General features: G+C 37.2%; 1 protein-coding gene across 6 annotated transcripts in view; it reads left to right on the top strand.

Annotated features, from left to right (window-relative positions):
* Positions 1-26,946, top strand: part of LOC127973534 (neuron navigator 3) — a 137,697-nt gene that overhangs the window by 38,677 nt on the left and 72,074 nt on the right. For all 6 annotated transcript variants that reach the window (XM_052577378.1, XM_052577377.1, XM_052577376.1 and 3 more), the window contains exons 2-5: positions 1,728-1,845; positions 2,458-2,510; positions 13,070-13,142; positions 20,251-20,434. In XM_052577378.1, coding sequence (XP_052433338.1) covers positions 1,728-1,845; positions 2,458-2,510; positions 13,070-13,142; positions 20,251-20,434 — 428 coding nt within the window. The remainder of the gene's footprint in view (positions 1-1,727; positions 1,846-2,457; positions 2,511-13,069; positions 13,143-20,250; positions 20,435-26,946) is intronic.

Raw genomic sequence — 26,946 nt, 5'->3', positions numbered from 1 at the left:
TGCAGAGAATCGCTGTCTTATACTCCACTTCCTTTTCTGACCTTTTAACCACTGCATCAGTTTACCTCGCCAACTCACTCAGGTTAAGCCACAGAAATACAAATTCCTTCTACAACCCGGGCCACAGGATGAACCAAAATATCAATATCATAGCCAAACCAGAGCAGAATTCACCTGGTTTTCTAGATACTTGTGAAATGGGTCAATTCTTTGCTGTTTCCTCTGCTGTGACTGGAGGTGTTGGCATGTGCGGTAGTGAAGCTGTTTGTTTACTCAACTCTTGGAGATGACTGTGATTTTTATTGGATCTCTTTTGTATTGTGTTGTGTTTCAGTGGGAGGATGACTAAAGATCTCTTCATCACCCTGTTCTTGTTAACAACTCCTCATCATATGCTGAAACCACAACATAGGAAAACATTTAAACTGTGGCATCTTTGAGTGGAATGCTTCCTTTTGCCTGGCAAAGGCATAAATGTGTTTAATTGGTCACTGTGTTTGAGGTGGCTAGAAAGCATGGCTGATCTTTTTGAATTTTATGAGCCATTATATTATGGTCTAAAATGAAACTAGCTACGCAAATGTAAATTCCTTTGAAATTTTACTGGGTTTGTGGGTGTAAATTAGGTTTACCACTTTAAATACATTTTTGCACGTCATTCATGACTTTAACATTAAGCAGTGTGCAGGTTATGAGATGTTGGAGAGGTCTGTTCACCCTAATTAAGGCTGAAACTGCATAGAAGAAGCCAGAACAAAACGATTGGAGGCTATAGCAATATTAGGATGGTTGACTGTTTTCTGTCAGGATCAAAATTGGATGGTACAGTACTTAAAAAAAAAAAAAAAATGAAACAAATAAAAAGTAAAATATGAGCTGAAAAATGTATGGTCTCACACTGATTTGAAATGTTACAGACAAAAGCCCCATACAGGCAATTCTATAAGTGAGAGGATGTGAGCTCTGAGAGTGTCCCTTGCCACTGAGGTGCTCTCACTTAAGTGGGAAATGGAAAACCGTTTGCTTCATGTGAAATGAGACCCAAAGATCACAATGAAAGAGCGCTAAGATTTGTGACATGAGTTTTTAAGGGGCCCTAGAACAGACCCCTGAGGAACACCTATCCAAGGACACCAGGGGGTTGCATTTGTTCGTATAGACCTGGTATATTAAGCAATAAATAATGACTTATTTAATTTAGTGTTCCCTGCATGCTGTTTCAGTGTTTTTGCTGTTACACTTTTGCTGTTCTGAAACAGTTTTGTAAAAACTTAGCTGCAATAACACCATCATTAAGAGAGGAATCAGCCTTTTGAAAAGTTAATTTTTTGTAAATTGGCACTATCCTTAATCCACATCTGATTAAATGGATCAGCTGTGTCAAAACATCATGTAAGGGCTGCATTTTATCCTGTAAAAAAAATCCAGGTAATCTATTACAAATGCAGAGGCCTTATTGATTGTTTTGATTAAATTGACCTCATACTCAAGCTGGGTGATTTGATGGTTAGATTTTTTTCTTTCACTTACTCTCATTGTTTTTGTTTTCTTAAGTGGTACCGGTTCTGATCTTTTGTCAATCAAACCACTGAAATCTTTTGCCTGCTTAGGTCCTCTTTGACACAATTCTTCATTAATCAGTATTGTCTGTCTAGAGGCTGTTTTCCTGTTTTTATTCATCCATCTTCTGTTCCTTATCAGATTTTTTACCCTCCTATTCCCCATAGATCTACACTGATTGGGCAAACCATTATTTGGCCAAATCCGGGTGTCCAAGGCTTATTAAGGACCTGACTCATGACATACCCGATGGAGTTCTGCTGGCAGAAATCATCCAGATAATAGGTAAGGGTACACACACACACACACACACACACACACACACAGTGCAAGCTAATAAATCTTCACAGCTCATTTCAGCGATAAAATTATTTGTGTAAAACATAACTACTTACTGTGATTCAGATATAAGTTATTTTGCTCACGTTTAACTGGATTAGGAAATCAGCAACATGAAAATTGAATGCAATTTCTGCACAATTAAAGCATGTGTCTCCCATATGTTCACTTTACAGAGCCCTGAGTGGTTTGCTTTGTGTGCATGTGTGTCAGTGTGTCTTTTTTTATTTTTCCTTCTTTCTTTCCCCCATCCCATTTTCCCCTCCTCTGGGCTGTACTGAAACGTTATTATGAACCTCCAGCCTACAATGGCAGATCTTATGCTACATACTTGCAACCAGAAGCTGATGAATTAACACCCATTCATTTTCTCAGTGTTTTCTTCCACACTGCAAATATACACATGCTCATTCAATCACAAACTCTCGAAAACTGCAAAGACAAACTATCTTGCCTCATGACGGTAACCCTTGGATGGAAAGGCCAGAGGTTATGGTACACTTCTGTGTTTTGTAAAGCGTGCTGCAGAGTTTTAACCCAGCAATATCTCTGTTGCAGCTAATGAGAAGGTAGAAGATATTAACAGCTGCCCCAAGAGTCACTCTCAAATGGTAAGTTTCAATTTTTTATTCATATTGCATGTAATACATTAACAGCATGATGTCTGTTTTCTGCATTATTATTGTTACTTTTCTATATTTTTCATTTTTTCCTGACATATTAACTTTCTACCACATCTGCCTGCTATAAATGGTTCTTACAGATACAAATGTTTTGATCAAAAGGCGAAAATACTGTAAACATAAAATTGTGTCTACATATATTGTAAATGAAAATAATTAAATTGACTGAAACTGATAGTAAGGAAACAAGTTTTATGTGCAAACTTTCTCAGTAAGTTTTATTTATGTCACAACAGTATTATATAGCTTTTTTGTAGCATATTTCCTATAAACACCATGTGTCACTGTGTCACTAAGATAAACCAGTCTCATAAAAAATGCACCTGTCAGAAATTCAAGAAAACATATTTTGCTCCTTTTCATCTGCCAAATCAAGACGTTTTTTCTAATGGTTCTGCAAAATTAAGATTATTTTCTTTTGCCTGTGTAGGTAAGATCTTACGTTGTGTTTCTGCTGTAGCACATCGAGTAAAGGCTTTAGTGGACCCACAGGTCTTTTCTGCAGTAGAATGGCCCAGTCGAGTCCTGTGCTATAACTCTCTGCATGTCAATGAGTACAGCAGAGAATCCTGGGTTACTTGCTGTGGGCTTCTCCTAACAACTCCCATGTAGGTATGCTTTTCAGATTGGAAGAGCACAAAGACCCCAGTAAAAGCTTACATTCAAGGCTAACTGTGAGATGGTGTGTGTGTGTGTGTGTGTGTGTTTTGGGGGAGGCGTAGGAGGTTTCATTGTTCCATTCAGTGCCCATTGATCTTGCACCTGTTTGCCAGCATGAGTTTGCAGACATATGTAGAGGTTTTACACTGAGGAAGTGTGTCTGTTTATGAGGAACTGTTTACGGGAACTTGAGGTTAGGGAGGAATATTTAGGACATACACACAATGTATCGCTGCCAACTTCACGGCCATAACATCAGCACAGGGGACTTCTCTGTGACTCTAAGATAATTGTCAGTATTTGATTGATAGGAATCAGTGGTGTAGTCCTAAAGAAAAAAAGTGGTTCACTATTACCTAGTCCCCCTAGACCCGCCCCCCGCCAATATCAGTACAGTGCACTCTAAGTTTGATCAACAGATTATTTTTCAAGTAGTCTACAGCATGACTTCCAGGTTTATCCAGCCCATCTGTCGACACATTATTACAGTTCTTTATAATTTCAACATGTTTCTTTGGAATGTTTCTTATATTCATTGTGCAAAGTGCTTGAGAGATACATCTTAATTTAATGATTTTTAAAAAATGTTTATGTTCATCTTAATTTGAGGTTACATTTTATGCTTTTATAAACTGGCTGTATTGTTTAGGAAGGGAATTAAACTTGCTGCAAGAGGATTTTTCAGCATGCAGGCAGGGCTGGACTGGGGTTCAAATTCGGCCCTGGACATATTAAATTTACATTTTTAATTACATTTATGCATTTAGCAGACACTTTTATCCAAAGCGACTTACAGTGCATTCAGGCTAACATATTTTACCTAACGTGTTCCCTGGGAATTGAACCCACAACCTTTTGTTTTGCTAAGGCAATGCTCTACCATTGAGCCACAGGAACACAGAAATGACAGGGAAAAGATTCAAAGAATGATTTAAACCAGAGGAGAAAATGGACTTTGTTGGTAGATGGGATTCTGGTGGTCAGGGTAGATTGAAAGAAATAGTTCAGCCAAGAATGATAATGTTGTCTTTGTCCATGCAGTGAAAGTCAGTATGACAGAAGACATGGATCAAACCACTGGAACAGTATGGACTACTTTTATGATACTTACATATCCTTTTTGGAGCTTTAATCTTTTTGACTCAATTGACTTACATCTGAATGGACAAAAATAGCTGAAACATTGCTCAATTATTTAGTTGTATCTTCCACAGAATTAATAAATCATAGGGGTCCTTTAACCAGCTCCGCCTCCCATCGAAAAATTGGGTGAATAATCAGCTTTTTTTTGTTGTTGTTTGTTTGCTGGTTCACCATCCAAATTCATTCTTTTTTAAGCTGGTCTTTTCTGGAGGGTTTTGTGTAAGATTTTGCCATTTATGTGTGTTAAATGAGAGGATAAGAAATATCCTGGCCACAGCCAGGATAACTTTTTCGGGAATAAGTCAGGAAGCTAATCTATTGTGCCCCTTTTCCTGTATTTGTTACTGTGTGGCAGTCAATATTAAAGAGTAAATCACATCAAGCCTCATTGCGCAGAGAGTCGGCAATCTGCCATTGAGGAATAATCAATTATAAATATCCTTCAGAAAGGAAATTCCTTATCGATTTGGAATAGATAGTCCTCTATACATTTTCCACTGTGGACCAGTAAAGATTTACAACTTTGGCATTAGCAAAGAAATGCTTGCTCACGTCCATTAAAAGCACCTGTTAAAAGTGACTCAGCTTCAGTTAAATGAGTGTACTGTTGGGTGATTTCCCAGGCAATGAAGATGGTTGCTAAATTACATGCGTAATAAACTCTCTCTCATTGATCTGATTGGTCTCTCGGGGCTTAATTAAACTGGCATGAAGAGAGGCAGATAAATCGTCTGTTCATTCACTGGCTCTTATGGAAATGTTTGTCATTGGAACCGCAACTGCACCAGAAGATAAAAAGGTAGGACCCATTTTTCCCAAAAGGAATGGCTATGATCCCAAGGCTGGTATTATGATTAGTCAGGAATTCTGAACATGCCGGTCCACCAAAATGAGTCCCCGCTGCCATTTGTGGCCTAGTTAGTGAGAGACGGCTATTTCTAGACGTTATGAATCAGAATGGGAGTTCCCCTGGACATGAGCATATCCCATAGGCCAGCCTTGATTAGCAGATCCAGGGATTGCAACATTTGGAGATGTCCCCGAGGCATGTAAACAAATTATTTTGTGTATACAACTCTCAAAGATCATCAGAGGTGACATATTGGAAAATTGGGCAATCTAATATGCAGTTTGGGTAGTATTAACATTAAGATGTTACTGAGGAGTGTTTTGGCTTCTTAGTGGTTGTTTTGTGGCTGACGGTTGCTTCAACAAATCTCTGTTTGCACCTCTTTCCTCTCTCATTAGACATTGTTAGGACAAATTCAGTCTGACAGTGTTGTCTCGTCCCTAAAACTGGAAACTGCAGGAACTGAGCATGCAGAGAGTGCCTTTGAACACAACCAGACACCCTCCAGCCCAGAAAAAGACAGAAAGAAATCCAAACAGCGCCATACAGATCCATTCGGCTGAAACAAAAACATCAGAATACTAATCTATATAATTACAACTTTCTTTAATAAACCACTTTGCACTTTAAAAGGCGCCAGATGTGTAGGCACATAATTGGACTGCACTTCCCAGAATACACCACATAGACCTGGATATTGTAAACTCTACAGGTTGCAGCCACAAGTCTGTCTATAAACAGGACATATGACTTGCTTTCAGTGTCTTCTACTGCTCAGGAGAGGTTGACTGATCAGCTACCTCTCCAGGTCGTGTGGGAGGACCGGTGCAGTTAAGTGTGTTAGGGCTTGTAAAGTGGATGCATCATCTGGGCTCCATCTGTTAGCAGCATACAGCCTGACAGCTGAGAGGTACGCTCCTTGCTTCATCTACAGACATCAGCATATCCCTCTGATGGCAAACCGCATGTACCTTCATGTGATTAATACAGCATTCACCCAGCTGTTGGATAGGCCACAGGATGCTACATATCAGCTGGTCCACATAATTTCAAGATCAATGCAGCACTTAACTGATGGACTTTGAGTCTATATTGAGTCTGTTTGGTTAGTTACCACTTTGGTTCGATTGAATTATTAGATAAAAAATTAATTAATGCGTCAATATGGTCAGTTAGTAAGAGAGTTCATCAAAAGGATGGGATTTTGGTGTTGATTTAGTTAGTTTGCATAATAGTTGTAAATGAAACGTGATGATGGCTCATAATTGAGTTGGTCTGGTTAGTTAGTGTGTTAGTTTCTTAAGAGAATAAACTTTGGAACTTTGTTGAAGTAGTTTAGTTAGTTAATGAGTTTGTTTATCAACAGGATGGGCTTTTGGTGTTGATTTAGTTATTTTGGTTAGTGAGTTATTCCTTCAAAGAAGCATGCCATTGCATCTTGATTGACTTGGTTTGGTTATTTAGTGAGTTAGATCATTAAAAGGATGGATTTTGGACTTGTCTGAGTTAGTTAGATTTTTAGTAAATAACTAACAAGTGTTGCCTTAATAGAACACATTTACATTTAATCATTAAGCACACATTCTTTTATAAAGTATCCTACATGAATTTTTTTTTTGTTTTTTTGTTTTTTTTTTGAGATGGACTTTTTAGCAGACTTTTGCCTCCGATTTCCCTCTTTTGTTGTGCCAACTTATGATAATCCTTTCTTTTTTGGGGGCAGGTGGTGGTCAGCTTAAATATCAGTTATTCAGTTCAACTCTCACTCTCTTTCTTTCTATGCACAGCTCTCTCAAAGGGGTTGAGCAGTTTGATATTAACCAAGTGTGTCTTGCACAGAATAATGAGACATTTCTCACCTTGTCTTTTCGTATGTTTAACGCCCCATTTTCACATTTGATTTGTGACAAGTAGCGTTTGACATTAGCAGTGACCTTTCCATCTGGGCTTGTAGACATAACAGAAATGGTTCTGATTGTTTCCTGTCAGATATATTTACTGTCACTGGACTGTGATTGTGCTTTGACCTCTGCTGTGGGAGGATCTGTTTTTGGATTGATGCATCTTCCACCCCTTTGACGGGGAATCATTTTGGTAATTGTCGGGATTTCTATCCTTTTATAAATTACTTTGAAGTTGGCAGGTACTGATGTCGTTTTTCCTTCCTCAGAACAGTGTTGCCAACTTAGAGACTTTGTCGCTAGATTTAGCGACTTTTCAGACCCTCTCAGCGACTTTTTTCCAAAAAAGCGACTAGCGACAAATCTAGCGACTTTTTTTGACAGACCTTATTTAGTCTCTGAGACTCTCCGGTACTGCAGCACGAGCTCTCTCTCTCGCTCTCTCTCCCAGCGTGCGCACACGCCTCTCTCTCTCTGCATCTGCGAGCAGAGAGGAGCACTTTCAGTTAAAAAAAGATATTCTGTTGCTTCCGAATCTATTTTACATACAAGTATAGCCAAAATCACAGTACTACCATTGTCTTAATCTTATGTGTATGTGATTTCATTAGACAATGTCGTGAATAGGATTTTAGTGCAGAGATTAACATCTTTGAGACCTGGTATGTAGTATTAATGGAACGCGTTTCAGTCATTATAATATTAATTCCATTGTCGGACAACAGAAACATTAACATATAATAATAAAAAACGTTTTATTGAGCACAGAAAGGGCAAAATAATATAAGGCACTTACGTCATGAATATGCTAATTAGCATATGACGTCATCTAGCGGCATTTAGCGACTTTTCAGGCACGGTTTAGCTACTTTCCATTGAAAGAAGTTGGCAACACTGCCTCAGAATTGTTTACATGTTTTCAAAATCAAATTTCTGTGTCCTATTGTAATCATGTCTTTGAAGACATCTTTACAGTTAGACCAATGAAGGAAATGTTCCTTTATTATATCGTCAACAAACATATTTGACAGACATTTTAATGGAGCTCCAAATATCCGCTCTCCCAGAGTGAAAATCAGAACGTCTAAGCCTTTGATGACATCTCACTTGAATGCTTTTCTGTGGTTCATTCAAATTCTGCTCTGCAACAATAAGAAGCTTACTAATACCACGCCGAGAAAACTGTAGAACTGAGTCTGTTAAATCCCAGAGCAACTCTGTTTCTTTTAAGAAATCTACAAAGATCCAACCATAAAACAGACAGTGACGAGGATAACCACAGCATAGAGTCATGGTTTCAGACGGTAATATGGGAGAACTTGATGTGTGATGTGGCTAAAAGAGCAAATCTGACACCCAGAACATTACTAAAAAATCCACAAGCCTCATTTATGAGATGATGGCCTCATAAGGATAGGATATCCCAAAATGAAATTTGTCACCATGGGTTTAACCTCATATAGTTCCAAACCTGTACATCCATTTTCTTAAATGGAACACAAAAAAACGAGAACATTTTAAGACTGCTGGTCACCCCTTTCTATGCATTTCCAAAGATAGTAAGCAAAAAAAAAAAAAAAACTTGCAAAAGAATTCTACAAGTACTGTATCTTTAAAGTTTCCAAACTTAAAAGTGCCATATTCCAAGTTATTAACTACTGTAGATCTTGCCATCTTCTGTAGTTGTGTGTTTGGGTAAAAGATCAGATTCTTTGAGTCAGATCTTTTCAGTGATGTGGTTCACAAAAGACTCTTAACCACTGGTTACAAATCAGATTGATCTTGGGTTAACCCAAATACTTGTATTAGGGACGTTATTGTAATGCAAAAGTTACATGGGCCACTTTTATGATATTTTGTTGTGCTTTTGGGTCATTTTTAATCTTCAAAAGAATAAAAAATAAATAATAATACTGGTTTGGAACAATGTAAGTGCTTTCTTAAAAATTGTGGGCATTTTATCTCGTCCTAAATGGTGGATCTGCAATATGGAATCTGGGCATTCTCAAGTGTTTTGAGACAGGAGACACTTGAAAGCACATGTTGCAGGCAGGCCGTCCACTGGTGTAGTTCCTTCACCAGTCTTGTGCTGGGTAGCGGTTGCAGCCTGATCCATTTAGTTGCTAATTAGACAGAGGAGGCCACAGGAATTTAACAGCTGTCATCATTGGCTGGCATTATAATGGCTCAGCTACGGTTGTTTGTCTCAGTGCCCACTGGGCACATAGAATGGCATGCTGAAGTTGGCACTGGGATGGCTCTAACAAAGAGACTTGCCAAGAATTACTATAACACTATTAGTGCAGAAATAATTTTATTTGTTGCATTTGTCAATTGAACCTATAAATAAAAGGTATTAATAATTTATCACAGAAGTCCTAAAGAGCAAAATTCACAATTTGTATTTTTATTTAGATTGTACGTATTGTTATACAGATGTAATGGCAATTCTGTGGCATACTTTGGAGTAAAAAAAAAATAGTAATAATAATAAATTGAATAATTTTCCATTTAATATTTTTTTTTTTCAGCTACTAATCAAATTTATGTATGTATATATGTATGTATGTATGTATGTATGTATTTGCAAATTATATGTATTAAATATTTCCAAAATTTTTGCCATATAAAAAAGATGACACACATTTACTTATAAGGACATGTTGTCAGATTTATAAGGACATGTTGTCAGATTATTATTATTATTTTATTTTTTTATATATCGCATAGTTGAAATAGTAGTTATGTTTATATAGTTATAGTTATCCCATAATTGAAATAGTAAACCTGGTATGAGAAAATTGAGGGGGAAAATAACTTTTTAACTCAAAGCATGTTGGTTATAAAAGCAAAAGTTAGTTTGTATGATATAATTCTCCTAAATTATAACTAAATATTAACTTTTTCTTTAATATATATATATATATATATATATATATATATATATATAAGAAAACTTATTTATTTTGTATTTTTTGGTAACTGCATGACAGTTAGCCTTTCAGACAGTGTGTACAGTGTTTTTGCTGTGTACTTATGACAGCTCATCAGATTCATGTGCATGTGGTCACTACAGTCAGAGGAAATGAAATGCTGCAAAAATGACTGCAACTCTCTCTCTGTAAAACCAAAAGTACTGGAGAAAACACAGCGTTTATCTGTTCTCTTAGCTCCGAGTGGTTTTTAAGTGAAACCCATATAATTGAGGCTTGAGACCATTTGTATTTCATGGTAGTGTTGGAACAGCAACACTTTCCAAAGCCAGCGCTCACCCTACGGTTATCCGATACGCTTGGAGCCAGTCCCTGCGCAACAAGCTGGGCCCCTTAGCATCTGGATCCACACAGCCGGACCCGAATACAAACATTTACTCCGCATTAAAGCCTTGCTCTGATAAGTGTCTAGTATAGATTAAACACAAACATATTTATGATGTTTGCCACTCGCGGCGACAGTAAACTTAAACGACTAATCATCATTGTCATTTGGAGGAAGGGACATAAGCCAACTCATGGTAATTTTCCATCCTTTTGCATCCATGTCAGCTCCGAAAACTGCTCGCTTATAAATTTCTCAATATTATTTTGTGAAAATATACCTCATCAAAACATTCTCCTCCCTAATTTTGTTTAATGACATATCTGGTGCTGGAAAATGTCAGTTTATGTCGGAAAAACAGATGATCTGACTTTCCCGGAGTGTTGTTAAAATCCCACATGGTTTGAGAAAACTGCTCGGCAAGCAGCAGTTCGGCATCACCATTAGCATATAGACTCTCAGATTTTGTTTGTGTACATCACTGTAGGCTGAGAGACAGACTAAAAATAAACAGAGCGATGAGCTGATGGGATCGCTATTAAAACGAGGATGGATTTTCCCTCCATACTTAGGGAGTTATATCCGTAATGGACACCGAATATGATGATGATCTCGCTTTTAGAGCGCAAGCCCCATCCTTACGTCTGTTTGCACACGTCCAACAATCAAGAGTGTGCGCTCACACTTTTGGATTCGGCGACAAATGTTCAATCCATCGCCAAGACATTACCAGCTATCATATATCTTAAACACGCCAGAAAAGCATTAAATGATGCGGTTGAAATGCCAGGCCAGCGTTTAGCGTTCCACCACATTAGTGTGAAATACATTTAATTTACGTTGAGAATGTCTGAATCAGTTTTTTGGTCGGGACATGCTGTCGGGTGCCTATGTGCGCGGTTGCTGTCGTCTAATGAGACTGCAATGAAAAACAGCCCATCTCTGGTGCACCACACATGTTCTGCACCATGTTGCCTTTCAAAGAGGTTTATGAGAGAAGATAAATGAAATGTTTAAAGTGCATTAGGCTCTTTGCATGTGCGGCTGTGTGTGGGATGTGTGTCGTCTGAAAAGCAGCTACTTGTCGTTGGGACAGATGTAAGAAGAAACAAGATGCTATCGGTATGGATCACATTTAACAATTGCTCATTCATGCGTCATCCTGTGTGTTTGCAAGTGTGTGTGGGAGTTAATTCTGTATGTGATGTGTGGATCTTTCTGGCCTAATACTGGACGCTGTGAGGCACTGAGGTCAATTAGACATGAGACTGAGGCTGTTTACTCTGGATGCTTTAATTGTATATGATTTTACAACGTGACAAGAGTTGTGAATTAATGTTAATGGGCCAAAAAAAAAATGCACCAATGGTAATCTAATAATATTACATAAAACATCAAATTCTATATTATGGTGCTGTACTTTGTGTTTATAATAGATATGAATAAAGCTTACACATAATATAAAGAAACCAATTTTCACTATTAACTATAGTTGCTTATTAGCATGGCATACATATTACATATTAGAACTTTTATCATATTAGCTGTTTACATATATTATGCACATATGAATAATGTTAATAATGCACATATTAATGCATTATTCTGCATGACACTATTTTAGATAGCTTAAACCTAACCCATACCTAAACTTAAGAACTACCTTACTATTTTTTAGCAGCAAATTAGGAGTTCATTGATGCAAAATAATAGTTAACAGTTAGCTAATACAATTGGACAGTTGGACCCCCAACCTAAAGTGTTTCCTGAATTTTATATATGAATATTGCACAATCATCTGAAAGGATAGCTGGGGCTTTACATCACCCTTTGAAACCGCATTGGTAGTTGGGGCCAGAGAGACATCTTCCTTGTGATACGGTGTATTAAGGACAGTATTGATAACTGTGCACAGAAGCAGTCCTTCAGGGTCTCATGTACTTCATGAGCTGAGTCAACTCTCTTCGGTTCTGTCACACAGCACAATGCATTCCACACAGTACTGTGCTTGTCGCATAATAATATAGTGCGGTCTGGCCTTGACCTTACTGTACGACTTCTCCATCATTCTGCCCTACACTAATGCAAAATATGTGAGCCATGAATATCACATGGCTAAAGTGAGTGGAAGCGCCAGGATATTACCACACTTTCAGTCAAGTGTTGTATTATTAAACCCCTCAATTGGGCCACAAAGTCACGCCTGGACTGTCCATCAGCTTGTGTGTAGGTGTGACACACTGCCGTCACAGTGCCACACTCTGAGTTTGACCCACGAAGGTTAGCCAGGGGGCATGACACTATCTGACTCATGACAATAGAGCCTTTGTGGGCATAAGGCCGTGGACGTGTCCACACACAATGTCGACATGCGCGCGTCAGCCACCAGTTGAGTTGTTAAACATGCTGAAATACGCTTTTGAAGAAGCCATTGCATTCTGCATCAAAGGCTTCGTTGAACTCTAAATGCTGACAGGAATGTGTGTGTGAGGTTCAATAGTCACTTCTCTGACATCACTGCCCTCTCACACACACCGTCCACATCCTCACTGCCAAAACCATGTGCTGGTAATTTTGCTCTATGGCTGATTTTTTGTTTTGTTTTTCATTTTCAGATTGAGAATGTGGAGGCTTGTCTGAATTTCTTAGGAGCCAGAGGAGTCGGTGTTCAAGGGCTCTCTGCTGAAGGTAAGACCCTTCTGTCTGCTTGAAACTTTTACAACTGCTAAATGCCTTCATATACACAAATATGCTTATCGTTAGTGGTGTTTGTGTCAGTATTATCATGTTCAACTTCAACGTTAAAACCGTCATACTTATACATATACTGTATCAATAAGGTTCCAATTGTTAACATTAACTAACGTGCACTAGTTAACATGATCTAAAAATAAAAATAAACTTCTAAAGCACTTAAATATCTTAGTTAATGTTATTCGTCATTTATTAAAATCAAAAGTTGTATATGTTAATATCCTTTACCAGACCTGAGCTAAGATGGACTAAAAATGAACACGTGTATTTTATTAACTAACATTTAAAAAATATTAAGTATTGCAGTTATTTCATTAAGTAAACTACTAATGGGACCTTAAGTTTTTTTTTTATTTTATTTAAAAACACACATAATCAGAATTTTATAATAAACTCTCAGAAATAAAGGTACAAAGCTGTCACTGGGGCGGTACCTTTTCAAAAGGTACATATTTGTATATGTTTTGGAACATTTTGGTTCCTTTGAGTCCTTAAAGTGTACATATTAGAACCCAATAGGTATAAAAGTGTACCTTTTGAAAAGGTACTGCCCCAGTGACAGCTTTTGTACCTTTATTTCTAGAAGCAATTTTTTTTATAAATCGTTTAATTAAATTTAATTTAATTACTTAAATATATTACCACTCTCAGTTTTTGTTAATAAAAAAGTTTAAAAACACATCATAATTACAGCAGAAATGCTGTAATGAAATATATAAAATGTTGAATTGGGCCTTCGAGGCAAAAGTGTGAGAAGTAATGTTGTAGAGACTTGAGGGGTCGACTATTTTGACTCAAGCTTATAAATACCCAATTAGGACCACTATAGCAACCATCCAAAACTTCCGAGCAACCACACAATAGCGTCTCAGAACAAGTTAGAAACCGCATTATAGTGGCTTAGCATTGTAGTGGTTTGTCGATGCAGCATATCTAAGAAAAATGAAACGATCATATTCAGATATCAACAGCTCTCCATGAGCTCAAATACTCTAATATCAATGATGTGATACTTAGAAGTGTACAGTATGTATGGAATTGAATGGAAATGCTAAAATAATGATTATGCCCCCTTACCACTACAATGCTAAGCCACTATAATGCGGTTTCTAACTTGTTCTGAGACGCTATTGTGTGGTTGCTCGGAAGTTTTGGATGGTTGCTATAGTGGTCCTAATTGGGTATTTATAAGCTTGAGTCAAAATAGTCGACCCCTCAAGTCTCTACAACATTACTTCTCACACTTTTGCCTCGAAGGCCCAATTCAACATTTTATATATTTCATTACAGCATTTCTGCTGTAATTATGATGTGTTTTTAAACTTTTTTATTAACAAAAACTGAGAGTGGTAATATATTTAAGTAATTAAATTAAATTTAATTAAACGATTTATTAAAAAAATTGCTTCTAGAAATAAAGGTACAAAAGCTGTCACTGGGGCAGTACCTTTTCAAAAGGTACACTTTTATACCTATTGGGTTCTAATATGTACACTTTAAGGACTCAAAGGAACCAAAATGTTCCAAAACATATACAAATATGTACCTTTTGAAAAGGTACCGCCCCAGTGACAGCTTTGTACCTTTATTTCTGAGAGTTTATTATAAAATTCTGATTATGTGTGTTTTTTTAATCAAAGATCGACAAACTGCAAAGATCCTTGATTTTCATTTTTTACCATAAGTAGGAGCTTAAGCGTACTAAATACAGTGTGGAATGATATCATTAACCTAAAGCAGCTTGGACACTGTATTCTTGCTTAATTCAGCACCATGAGTGCACAGGGTCCATAAATATACAGTGTATTTGGTTTCTCAAAGCTTTTATCACACACACTTTTGCTTCCATAGAGCTGTGTTTGTGTTTTTGTTGAGCATCTTTCCTAAAGCTATGAGTAGCTGTCTTAATTAAATTAACTGGGGTTTCAGTTTTAGGGGTTTGAAGGCTTGCATACGGTTGTGTTTAATTTTTTACGAGGCATGCCGACTCGAGGCCTTAATAAAAGAAGTCGTTTTTTTTTGTGTTTGATGTGCCTGAGTGTGTAGGAGTTTTCCAAGGAATATAAAAGTAATGATGTCTAAGCCACAGACAATATGTCACATATATAGAATTTTCTCTTTACTGTCAGTGTTGAATTTGTTTATTTTTGAACTTGTGAAATGATTTCTCCTAGACAGAAATTGGATTCAATTTAGAGCAGAATAAACTTTAGAAGTTATCGAAATATAAGACAAGCTTAAATATATAAATTCAAAAGTAATTATAAAAAATAGAATAAAAAAATTAGATATTTTATTAGCACTTAATTCCATTCTTAGAATGTTTAATGTACTTTAAAACAAATCACTTTTCCAAACCGCATTTGTTTCGTAGAATGACACTTACAATCTTACTTTATATTTACAGTTATTTGTTTCTAATACTATTTCTACTAGGAATTTTTAAGAAACATCTGAGACAAAGTTGATACTTAAATGAAACCTAACCTCCTGCGCTACAAAAAAACACATCATCTGTGCAATAAAATCATCCTCCGGGAAAGTTTGCTCTTGACCCCTGCTGAGTGTTATCCTAGCCTTATTTCCCCAATAAAGATAGGTGCAAACTCTCAATATCCCTTTTCCTGCTGCGGTGGCTGTGACTCCCTGTTCACAGTGTGTAGGGTATCAGAATGCACAGCGGGACTCTGGTTTTAAATGCTTTTAAGTGCAGGGCACACCATGAACTCTGCACAGAGTGAGCTTTGATCTCATTGGCTGTGAGAATCTGGTGAAAAGGTGCAGTTTGTTATAAAGCAGGTCAGTCTTAAAGACTTCTGCCAGGGTCAAAAGGGGGCACCTTCTTCGGTGATGTGACCATGAAACCCACCAGGACAAGAAACACACACGTGTATGAAGATACTCATGCAACTGTCGTCCATGCTAACTCAGCGTAACTGAAGAGGCACTTCCGCTGCTGAGCTGTTTAATCCTTTCGCTCAAAATTAAAAAAAAAAAATCCTCACAAGTTGAAGGAGATCAAGCATGACCTTCTGAGGTTTTAAGATTGAAAGACGCTCATTAATATGTAAACTACAGGAAGCCTGTTTTCACAGAAATCACTTCTCCTAATCTTAGCTATGTTAAAAGGATAGTTTTCTATCATGGGAGTAAATTACATTTTAAAATATTTTGAACAGTTATTTAAAAATGTACTATTTCACCATATTATTGTTTTTATGTTCGATAAATAATCCCTCTGTGAGCATTAGTTACTTTCAAAAGCATTAATATAATCTTATCAACTCCAAACTTTTGAGTGATATTGTATACACACCTAATAAAATTTTGTAATTCTGAATAAAGTATTAAGTTTTTACTGCCTATTTTTGCCAGGGAATGCTAGAAAACTACTGTATACAGTAGGGATTGCACCGATTAATCGAGTAGTCATCTAGTGATGCTTTAAGCTTTACGTCAACTAGTCATTGGTCCTATAGAGGGCGCAACAGGATAATAAATCTTTGAAAGACTTCCACATTTACACTCCGTTTCCAAACAGTTAAAATAAAAATAAAAATAAATTAGGGCCGGGACTCGATTAAAAAAATTAATCTAATTAATTAGAGGCTTTGTAATTAATTAATCGAAATTAATCGCATTTTAATCGCATATAAATATTTGACCTGAGAACAGTGAGAAGTAATTTTTTTTTCACCTCGATTTATAGTATACCATTGAATAATGACTGAATACATAAGCTTAAGCAACAAAATATTGTTTATTTTTGTTCAACCAAGTCTAGCAGACCAGTGCAATTTTTGCCATTAAGTGTAGCAATAGCATATTTAGAAACAATTTAGAAATAGTACATTTCAGAAATTCAGGAAGCTTATAGGTGCTGGAACCTTCTGTAAAGTGTTTTTTAAATAAAACACAATACTGTCAATTACATTCAGAACATTGGAAAGACTGACTATTAGAAAACATCTCTCTGTTGCTTCAGAGGCCATAACATACTAAGTCCAACTCTCAATAACCTTGGCCAAAACAATAAAGAGTTCAACATAAACTGCCAGTTGCACCAACAAAATAATACATAGTTCAACATAAAGTGTAAAGTCCACGCTAGCTGCTATATGTTTTGCGTTGAGGTGATACTTGAGGCTCGATGTGCTGCGTGATATGCGAACACTAGTTGGTGCTCCAGTATAATCGGTCCGCCGACACTCATGCAGTGAGAAACGTTCCGCGGTGCAAAAATAAGTTATTAAAAATGCGGGAATTTTTTTTCTGTAACTAATTAATCTTAGTTAACGCGTTATTTTTTGTGTAATTAATTAATCTCAATTAGCGCGTTAAAGTCCCGGCCCTAAAATAAATACATAAATACAAGTAATCTTTACTATGTTACTTTATCTGTATCTGATTTAGAACGAGCAGAAATCTTTGAGAAATATAACGACCCATAGACAAAAAAACTGACAAAAAAAATTGCTGTTAATAGGAGCAATAACCATGTGGGCAGCACTGTGTCATATGCCATAGCTGTGCACAAGGTTTTCTTTTTTTTACAGCTCCAGGCTTATGTTCATTAATGACGTCATCAGTGGCTAGTCGACTTTGACTCGACTTTCATCACATAAAAGTCGACTTTAAAAATCAGAAGTCATCACAACCCCTAGTATACAGTGGAAGTGGTCAAGGGCACATCACTGTAAATAGATAATGCATGCACACCTCTCTGTCCCCACTTCCCTTTATGAGCCCTTCTGAACAGATACGACATTTGATCTTTTGCAGCTAGTGACAGCAAAGCCTAAAGACTCCACATTTAAACTTCTGTTAAAAGTGTGTTGATTTGCTGACAGCTTTTACTTCAAGTTTCCAATTTAAGTCCTAGCTCAGGTGTTAGTTTGCAAAACATGTGGCGTGATCTGTTAGCTTGAGTATTTTCAGGGTTATGTAAGTGCTAGAATTTCACTTTCACTATGTCTGTCTGTCGATAGACTGACAGATTTATTTTTAACACTTTCTTATTATATTTATTAATAATTTGTATTAATAATATCATTAAATATTATTGCAATTTAAATAATATTTCACAAGATTTTGATGGGAATCACGGCTTTAGTAGTCCAAAAACATAGACAAACAAAACCAAATTATGTGTAATGTGTAAAGAAACAAAACCATCATTCTGTGCAAGAAACTGAACAGTATTTAAATTAAACTAAATTAAATTAAATTACATTTATGCATTTAGCAGACGCTTTTATCCAAAGCGACTTACAGTGCATTCAGGCTATCAATTTGTACATATCATATTTATATAGTTTTCTGTTAGTTTTCTGTTTTTTGTTTGGTTTTTGTATAGTTTTCATCTGTTTTCACAGCAAGTTCCGAACAGTCCTGAGCACGTTCTTTTCAACAGCAGGTGCCTGACACGTCTTCTTCTTCTTGCTTTATGGCGGATCCAGGCTTATAAGTGCATAACCGCCACCTATGTCTCAAATGGACTATTGACACGCTATCTAAAATCTCAGTTAGGAGTGTGAATGGTCCACTTGAGACATAGGTGGCGGTAATGCACGTTTAAGTCTGCAATCTGCTGTAAAGAAAGAAGAAGACACGCTCAGGACAGACAGTTTGGACATTGCGGTGAAAATGAAATTAAATTAAAAGTTATAAATACTGTTCAGTTTCTTGCACAGACGATTGGTTTTATGTCGTCACGAGCCGCAATATTTAATTTGGTTTTGTTTGTGTATGTTTTTGGACTCCCAAAGCCACGATTCCCATCCACTTACATTATATACGACTGACAGTCTGCAACGATTTGAGTTCTAAATCTTTGTTTGTGTTCTACTGAAGAAACAAAGTAATCTACATCTTGGATCCTGGGGATAAGCAGATGAACATAAAATTATCCCATTAATGTGAATCAAAATAGCTTTTGCCATAATACAAATGCACTCCGTAAGCTGTTTCAAAGAGCAGTTGTGACAAAAAAGACTAATTCCCTCAATTAATGCAAACATACAAAGCATATTTACAAATTAGCCTTCCAGAATAAACAGTTGAAAACATTATTGCGCCTCGCATTTTCCATATTGATCTAAAGTGCAATGCAACCAAATAGTGCCAGATTTCTGTTGCCTGACACAGAAAATGTGTTCAGCTGAAACATACCATCTGATTGCTTTATTATGTAGAATACAAATTACAGCTCTGCACGATCCCAAATTGAACTGGGGGGAGATTAATAACCCCAAAGATTGCTGATGGGCAGAACAAACAGGCGGGCTGTCAGAATGAAGCCAGATCCTTCTCTTTAGCGCTGCCTCAGCACACCCATCTTTCAGTCGCTTTCAGCACCAACCATTAGCAGTGTGTGAGTATGAATGAAGGCCATTTCATAAATGGGCACAAGAGAGTAAAGCGTCGCTGGCAGGCGGAGCGCAGACAATCGATGCCTTTGCCTTCATCCCCAATCTTTTATCTCTGTGATCAGAGCTACGATGTGTTGGCACTTATTCAAACTCACAACTGCAATTGTGGAACAAAGTTTCGGAAAAGCATTCCTCATAGGACACTTCATTTACATCGTCTCTGAATCAGGATAATAGCATTTGGGCTTCTAAACTCCAACCCGTCACTCCAGAGTTTTACTTATTGAATCGGCATATCCTCATAAAAGATGTCAAATAGAAGTCAGTTGTTTCTGTGACTATTTATAAATGTTAACATCTAATTTATGATGCACAGGACTCCAGACAGTCAAATGACTGTGCTAAACTTGGATTCTCCAGACGGTCTCATATTGTCATACAATATATCACTTCCTCATTCAGAGCAGAACTCATCTTCCCCATATTTTCAACTTCTTGTAAACAAAACTTGAACTTCCCTATGATGAGGCTAACTGCCATGTGTCATAACAACGGTTTCTTCTCACTTGATTCTGTACCGAAAACATGCGAAGGTTTAGCGCATCAAAGTAATGCAGGATTAAAGTGCTCTTCCCGTGGTACTTTTTAAATATGGTGTGTTTGATCTTCAGAAGTGTGTAATGGGAATCTGAAGAGCATCCTGGGTCTGTTCTTCATCCTGTCCCGCTACAAACAGCAACAGCAGCACCAGCAGCAGTACCTGCAGTCGTTAGTGGAGCTTCAGCAGCACGTCACGCATCAGACCACGGGGGCGGCGCCAGCGAGCCAGCACAAAACACAAGACATGCAGTCCAGGTAGGACATGTCTTATAATCTCTATTGCTGTTGCTTCTCCATTTGACTTTTGCATCTTTAATCATGAAAAGAGAGTGTGTGAGAGAGAGAGACCTTTTAATACTTTGTAAGAAATTGTAAGGAGAATATTGTCTTAACATCCAAGCCATATGTCATTTCACAGTCCATGCTTTCTCTTTCATCAGTTAAACAAAGTTAATATATTAAATTAATTAATTAATTAATATATTAAATATATTATATATATATATATATTGGGGTGGAATGTTAGATGTTCTTTCTTTCAAATTCTTGAAATATAATGTGATTTAGTTTACAGATGAACAAGGGAAAAAGCTGAGTTTCTGTGCAGTTCACATATATTTATGTGCAATAAGGGATTTTCATGTGCAATACAACTTCTTCTTATTATTATTGCTTATTTATTAATACTAGATTAGTGTGCAATTCACACTATATAACAACTGTATTTAATTATCAGTATCACACTGGACTTTTTATACACAACATTTGTCATTCTATTGCATTTAATTAATTTCAGATTTGATCAAGATAAAAGGGTTTGTGTTTGTTTACAAATTTGGGACAAAGTTCCATTTGGTTACATCCTTGTTTGTAATAACGGAATCAAAATAAAGTAATCATTCATCCATTCAATTGTAAAAATAAATGCAGAAAGTTTTCTGTTCAGGTGTGGGTTAGGGTTAGGTTACAGTATTTATAAATATTTCTATATAAGACGATAGTCTCAGCCATGTTCTCATTTAAACACTAAACGCCTCTGTATACAGTGTGGATATGTGTGTTGGTAAAAAAAAAAAGGAAGGCTGTGACTATGATGTAAATAGATGAGTAATCTTTCTTAGCAGCTCTGAAGAGGAGATGCCACACATGAGTGGCATTATACAGCCTGGCTCACGTTACCTGACCCAGAATGCATTTGCGCATGTGTGTGTGTGGGACAGGCAGAAAAGCACGAGTGTACGCTTTTTAGTGCTGAGTTCTCTGTTCTGTCAGCGTTCACAAGTGCGAAGAAAAGAGAGAAAGAGAGTGAGAGAAGGACAACAGCTGCCCCTCATTCTTGTCCAGGGCCTGTGGGAGCTCTCTCAACTCACATCCAGCAGTAACAGGTGTTCAGAGGGCCTTGGACTGCCAGCCTGAAACAGACACACACACGCTTTAGCATTCCACACACACCAAATGACATCAGCGAGCAGAATTGGGCCAGGAGGGCTGTAGATTGGCCTGGAGGATGTTGTAAACACAGTCTTCTCAGATAACAGTCTCAGTTCTCTGTCCAGCTTCAGACAGTCGGGTAAAAGGGAAGCTATTGTATGGCATTTGGGAAGTGTTTCTCCAAATGTTTACTGGCTTGCAAGGTTATTTTCGTAAATGAAAATGAAAGCTAAGACGAAAATGATTGATCGGAAAAAAAATCTTAGAAACTGAAATAAAATAAAATGGTCAAATAAACGAAAAACTAACCCGTTTGACATGAAGACCACAACCTGAACCCCACCCGCATTAAATCTACTACATCAGGTGGACTAAATTCTTTATTTTCTCCTGTAACACAAAAAAATCAAACCAACATTAGGCATTCTAAGTGTGTCCTTTGGAGAAAAATAGCCTAGAAAAGCAGCGCAACATGGATTATTAATAGAAAAAAAAAAAGAAAACAGAAAGTTTGAAATGCATCCTTTCTGTAAACAATGAAATAAATGAAAATAAAATGTAAATATAATCCTTTACTGTTACATTTTTTCTCCTTAAACTCTGCAGTGTATACATGGCCATTTGTCAGGCTGTAGAAGCTTAAAAGATAAAATGATATAGGCTACAGAAAGTGAGCAAATCGAACTGTAAATAGAAATCTTTGATGGTCTTCAGACTACAGAGCACGAACACGAATAACCTGCGAAAGGTATGATCAGGTGATAATGGACGATTAATGCAATAGTAGAGAGGGAAATTAATCCACCTGCCATCCGCATCACAACGGATAGGCCATTGTAAAAAGTTTTATTAAAATAAACTGGGTGAAAAGATGTTGAGGCTCCACCGTAATTCTTTAATTTCATTAGTCCCAATAATGATTTGTGTGCGGTTGTTCGTGGGAAAGTGAGCAAGACACAACAGTCACAGTATTATGATTATGGTTAAATAAGATAAAAGACATACATTTATTTTCAAATTAAATATCACAACACAACACTTGTTTATCGCTCAATCTAGTGTTTTTAAATAGGACAGTGTATATTACATTAAACGCAACTTGTGTAGATATATGGAGTAAAAAGGTCTGACTGCTTAATTTTGGCATATTTGTATACTTTTACCATCTAAATCAATCTCAGCATGCTTTAATTTAGTTTCGCTTGCGTCACTAGGGTTAAACTAAATCTTTCTTTGGTCTGTACTCATATGTCGAATTGCTGGTGCTAAATAATTTTTCGGTTTTTCTGACATGAGAAGATATTCCACACTTATACTGTATACAGTACAGTGACATGATCCTTCAGAAATCATTCTAATATTCTGATGTTGCAAAAATCATTTTGTAACAATCTAAATGTCTTTATCATAGATTTACTATAACCTTTAGCACTACTTAGAACATGGTATTAGAAATTCCCTTTAACACTGTGACACCCAGTCAGCTGGGAATCTGTTACGTTTTAGAGATCCAAATACCATAATACAACACCGTCTGAGATCCCTGGGAATGAGGGGTGAGCTTTTTATAACACACACTGGCTGGTTTTACCCATAGGCCCTGCTCCCATTTACAGTTTTAGAGATCCAAGCTTTCTATTGCCAACACCAGCTGGAGTGACGGTCAGAGAGAGAGAAAGAGAGAGAGAGGGATAGCTGGACACTGCGGAGCCTTAAGTTCTGGGAAAGATATGGGAGGTGAAGTATCATCCTCTCAGCGCACCATGTCCCGAGGTGAACGGCTCGACTCGGTGGTCTCATGCTCACGATTGCCTGCCCCCAACTCACGGGACAGGAAGAGCCGATTGTCCTATGAGAGAAAGCCTGACAGCAATAGGTATAGTAATATTGAATGTGTTACATATCTGGGTTAAACAGGAACTTTGACTGGAAACCATATGGTTATTGTTTTGGTTTTTTTCTTTATGGCACAAGTTTCTGGTTCTGTGTATTGAGGCTATTGTGTCACTCCAGATTTGATCATTATTCTGGATCCAAAGTGTCACATTTTATATTTAGGTGTTTAGTTCCTTTTTTTGGAAGTTGCCTGTTCTGCTTTGAAAATGAGATGTTTCTCTCTCGGGAGGTAAGCTTAAACTCATTTTATGGGTTGTTCAGCTTCTCTTAGTTTTCAAACTTCTTCGGAGGGTGGTCATTTTTGCTTGCTGTCTTTTGCTGTGGGAAGTCATACAGTATCACAGTATTATTTAAACAGAACTTGTGAAGTACAGCTAAAGAAAAGATTTTTAATTTTAAAGGTAAGATTGTGTGTGTGTGTGTGTGTGTGTGTGTGTGTGCGCACGTGTATATACACATGTACACAATACATAGCACGTATGACACTTAATCTAAGATAAAGATAAGAAACGAATAATTAGCAAGTGTACTTTACTGTATATTATAATGCAATTAAGGTATTTTCAGAACAGACACTGACTAGTCAGAATGTTAAAAATGCATTTGTTTACATTGTTGTGTAAATTTTTACAGATTTGATTTATATTATTTGTTTTTGTAATGCACCTTATGTTTACCCTTTGATAGTACAGTGGTCTTGAATTTAATACTGATATCTGTTGTTGTGAATGTACTGTAGCCTCACACAAAAAGTGGTCTCTGTTGTTTAAATGACTGGAAATTCATCTCATGAGACCGTGAACTGTTTTTTTCTTTTCTTTATCATTGTGATGTTTTTATATTGAGCAGGTAGGGTAATCTTCAGATTTATTGATTTCCATTAAAGCAGGGGTGTCCAAATTCAGTCCTGGAGGGCTGGTGTCCTGCAGAGTTTAGATCCAACTTGCCTCAACACACCTGCTGTGAAGTTTTTAGTATACCTAGTAAGAGCTTGATTAGCTGGTTCAGGTGTGTCTGATTGGGGTTGAAGCTAAACTTGCTGGACACCGGCCCTCCAGGACTGAGTTTGGGCACCCTTGCACTAGAGAAACTGTAGTGAGTGAGTTTGAGATCCTTACTAAACCTTACTGTTTAGATGAATTTTAATATGTTCTGAATCGTGACTTGGCAGAGTTACTGGTTATGATTGAAATGATTATTATTTAAAGTGATTTTTTACTGTGAAATGTGTCTAAATGTCCCATGGCAGCAATTTTTTTTTTTTTTTTTTTTAGATTGTCAGACCTACCACTGTCATGCATTTATGCTGCTAGACTGTAAGGGGAAATGAAAGAAAGATGTAGAGTAAGGAGTGTTTTTTTTTTCTACCATACTGTAGAAAAAATGGAGGAGAAACGATGGGCCTCGTTAATCATGTGGACATGATCACATTCTCATGAGAGAGAGAAAAAGAGAATGAGAAAGTGAAAGACAGTGTTAGTGTCTCACTGGAGCTGTCTTGGGTTACAATGCTTGTTAACCTGCTGTCTTGCCTCCCTATTTTACTGTCTTCCTCTCGTTCTCCCAGTCTGGTGAAGTCTTTGTTGCTCCTCAGGGTTTCTGTTGAGGGAGTCCGTAATTTTAAGCCAGCTCCTAGTTACTTGTTAAAGTGAACGTTCATGGTGGTCATAATGATCTCCATCTGAGGATGCACACCCACCTATCTTTCAATATTGGAAGCTTTTGGAAGGACATTTTTGGAAGACTCTTGTTGGTTGAAATACAGATGGATGCTTGTTTTATCTTATGTCCTAACTAGATGTCACATTACAAAATCATAGTCAATCAGATTTTTTTTTTTAAATTTCACTGTGGTTGGGGTTATCTAGCATGGAACACCAAAGAAACATAAATCAAATGACTGAACACTTGTTGCGTCAAGTGTTCCATGGTTTTCTACTGGTCTAAGCTGGTCATTCATGATCTCTAGCTGCCCGGGATACAGTAATGTAGATGGTTGATCAGATTGATTGCCAGCTGTTAGACTTGGTTTTGACCTTGTCAACCATCTTGGTCAGGCTGATTGTTGGTGGTAAACCACTTTGGATTAGCAACGAATATTACCGATGACCTTAAGCTAAAAAAAAAATTCTTCAGCGTGGCAGAAGGTAAAACCACCTAGATGTAATTTATATGGAAGCCCTCCTATTGTAACTGTTCAACCATTGCAAACTGGACATCCCCCTTTTCTCATTCTCTCTCATACTTTGACTTTAATCAACTTCCATCCATCCACAGACATTCTCGTTCCATCACGCAGGGCTAACAAACCTGCTATAAAGCTTGTCAAGGCACATTTACAGCTTAGCACAGCATATCCAAACATTGACAAACATGAGTGCACACCCAAAACGAACAAAGCCTGTGTCAATCAGCCATCAGTGGCTGGAGATAAAGAGATTTGAGACCTGTATAGCCAACTGTTCTGTGTTTTGTGCTTTGGACTGTGGTGTTTGTGCTTTGTTTTATGTGTGAGTGTGTTGTAAGTACAAGTCCTACTGGCAGGGCCTCTATCCAGCATATTTTCGATCTGACAAATTGCACTCATTCATCCCAGCCTCAGGCAAGGGTCATCTCTGTCCTACAGAGATTGGTTCAGAAACATGTAGCACTTTCACCTAAACAGCCATAAAACATGTTTGGATGAAGTTTATTACAGTAATGTATCAAGTGTTGCAGGAAAGTGACTCCAGCCTCCAGGCTGTACATGAACTCCGTTACATCTATGGTAGTAATGAATGACCAAACATATAAGGACAACTCCACTTGAAGGCAGCATATGTCTAATACCTTGTAGATTACAGTATGTATTTTCACAGTAACTGTAGGTATTCTACATATGCTACGTATATATTCAAAGGTTAAACCTTTAAAACATTATATACAGTGCATGTTTGTTCATGATATAAAGTATGAAAGTGTTTTCAGCTCTAAAATCTGATTGAACTACTTTTGAAGCCATTAAATAGCTGATATAGTGAAGTCACCTTTATAGTTATGGAGCTTTATACAAGACAGATTAATTTTTTTTTTTTTTTCAGTTAAAGTCAGTTCATTGACGAATCAGTGATGTCATCAGTTCATCTCTCTTCCAATAGCTTCTATGCAATCAGGGCGACAATATTAGCAGAAAATAAGCATCCCAACTAAGCAAGCCAAAGGTGACAGGGGCAAGGAACCAAAACTATATCGGTGGCAGAAATGGAGAAACAAACCATGGGAGAAACCAGGCTCAGACAGGGGGCAGTTCTCCTCTGGCCAGACGAAACCTGCATGGTGTGGTTTAATTCCAGGCTGCAACACAGGTCAGATTGTGCAGAGGTTTTATCTGGTTTCCGCGATCTTGTCCCAATGACAAGTTCGTGCAGTCTTTGAAGGATTCTGGGACATATTCTAATAAA

This window comes from Carassius gibelio, chromosome A4 (assembly GCF_023724105.1).
Source record: "Carassius gibelio isolate Cgi1373 ecotype wild population from Czech Republic chromosome A4, carGib1.2-hapl.c, whole genome shotgun sequence".
NCBI lineage: Eukaryota > Metazoa > Chordata > Actinopteri > Cypriniformes > Cyprinidae > Carassius > Carassius gibelio.
This window is presented reverse-complemented; position numbering and strand designations above follow the sequence as displayed.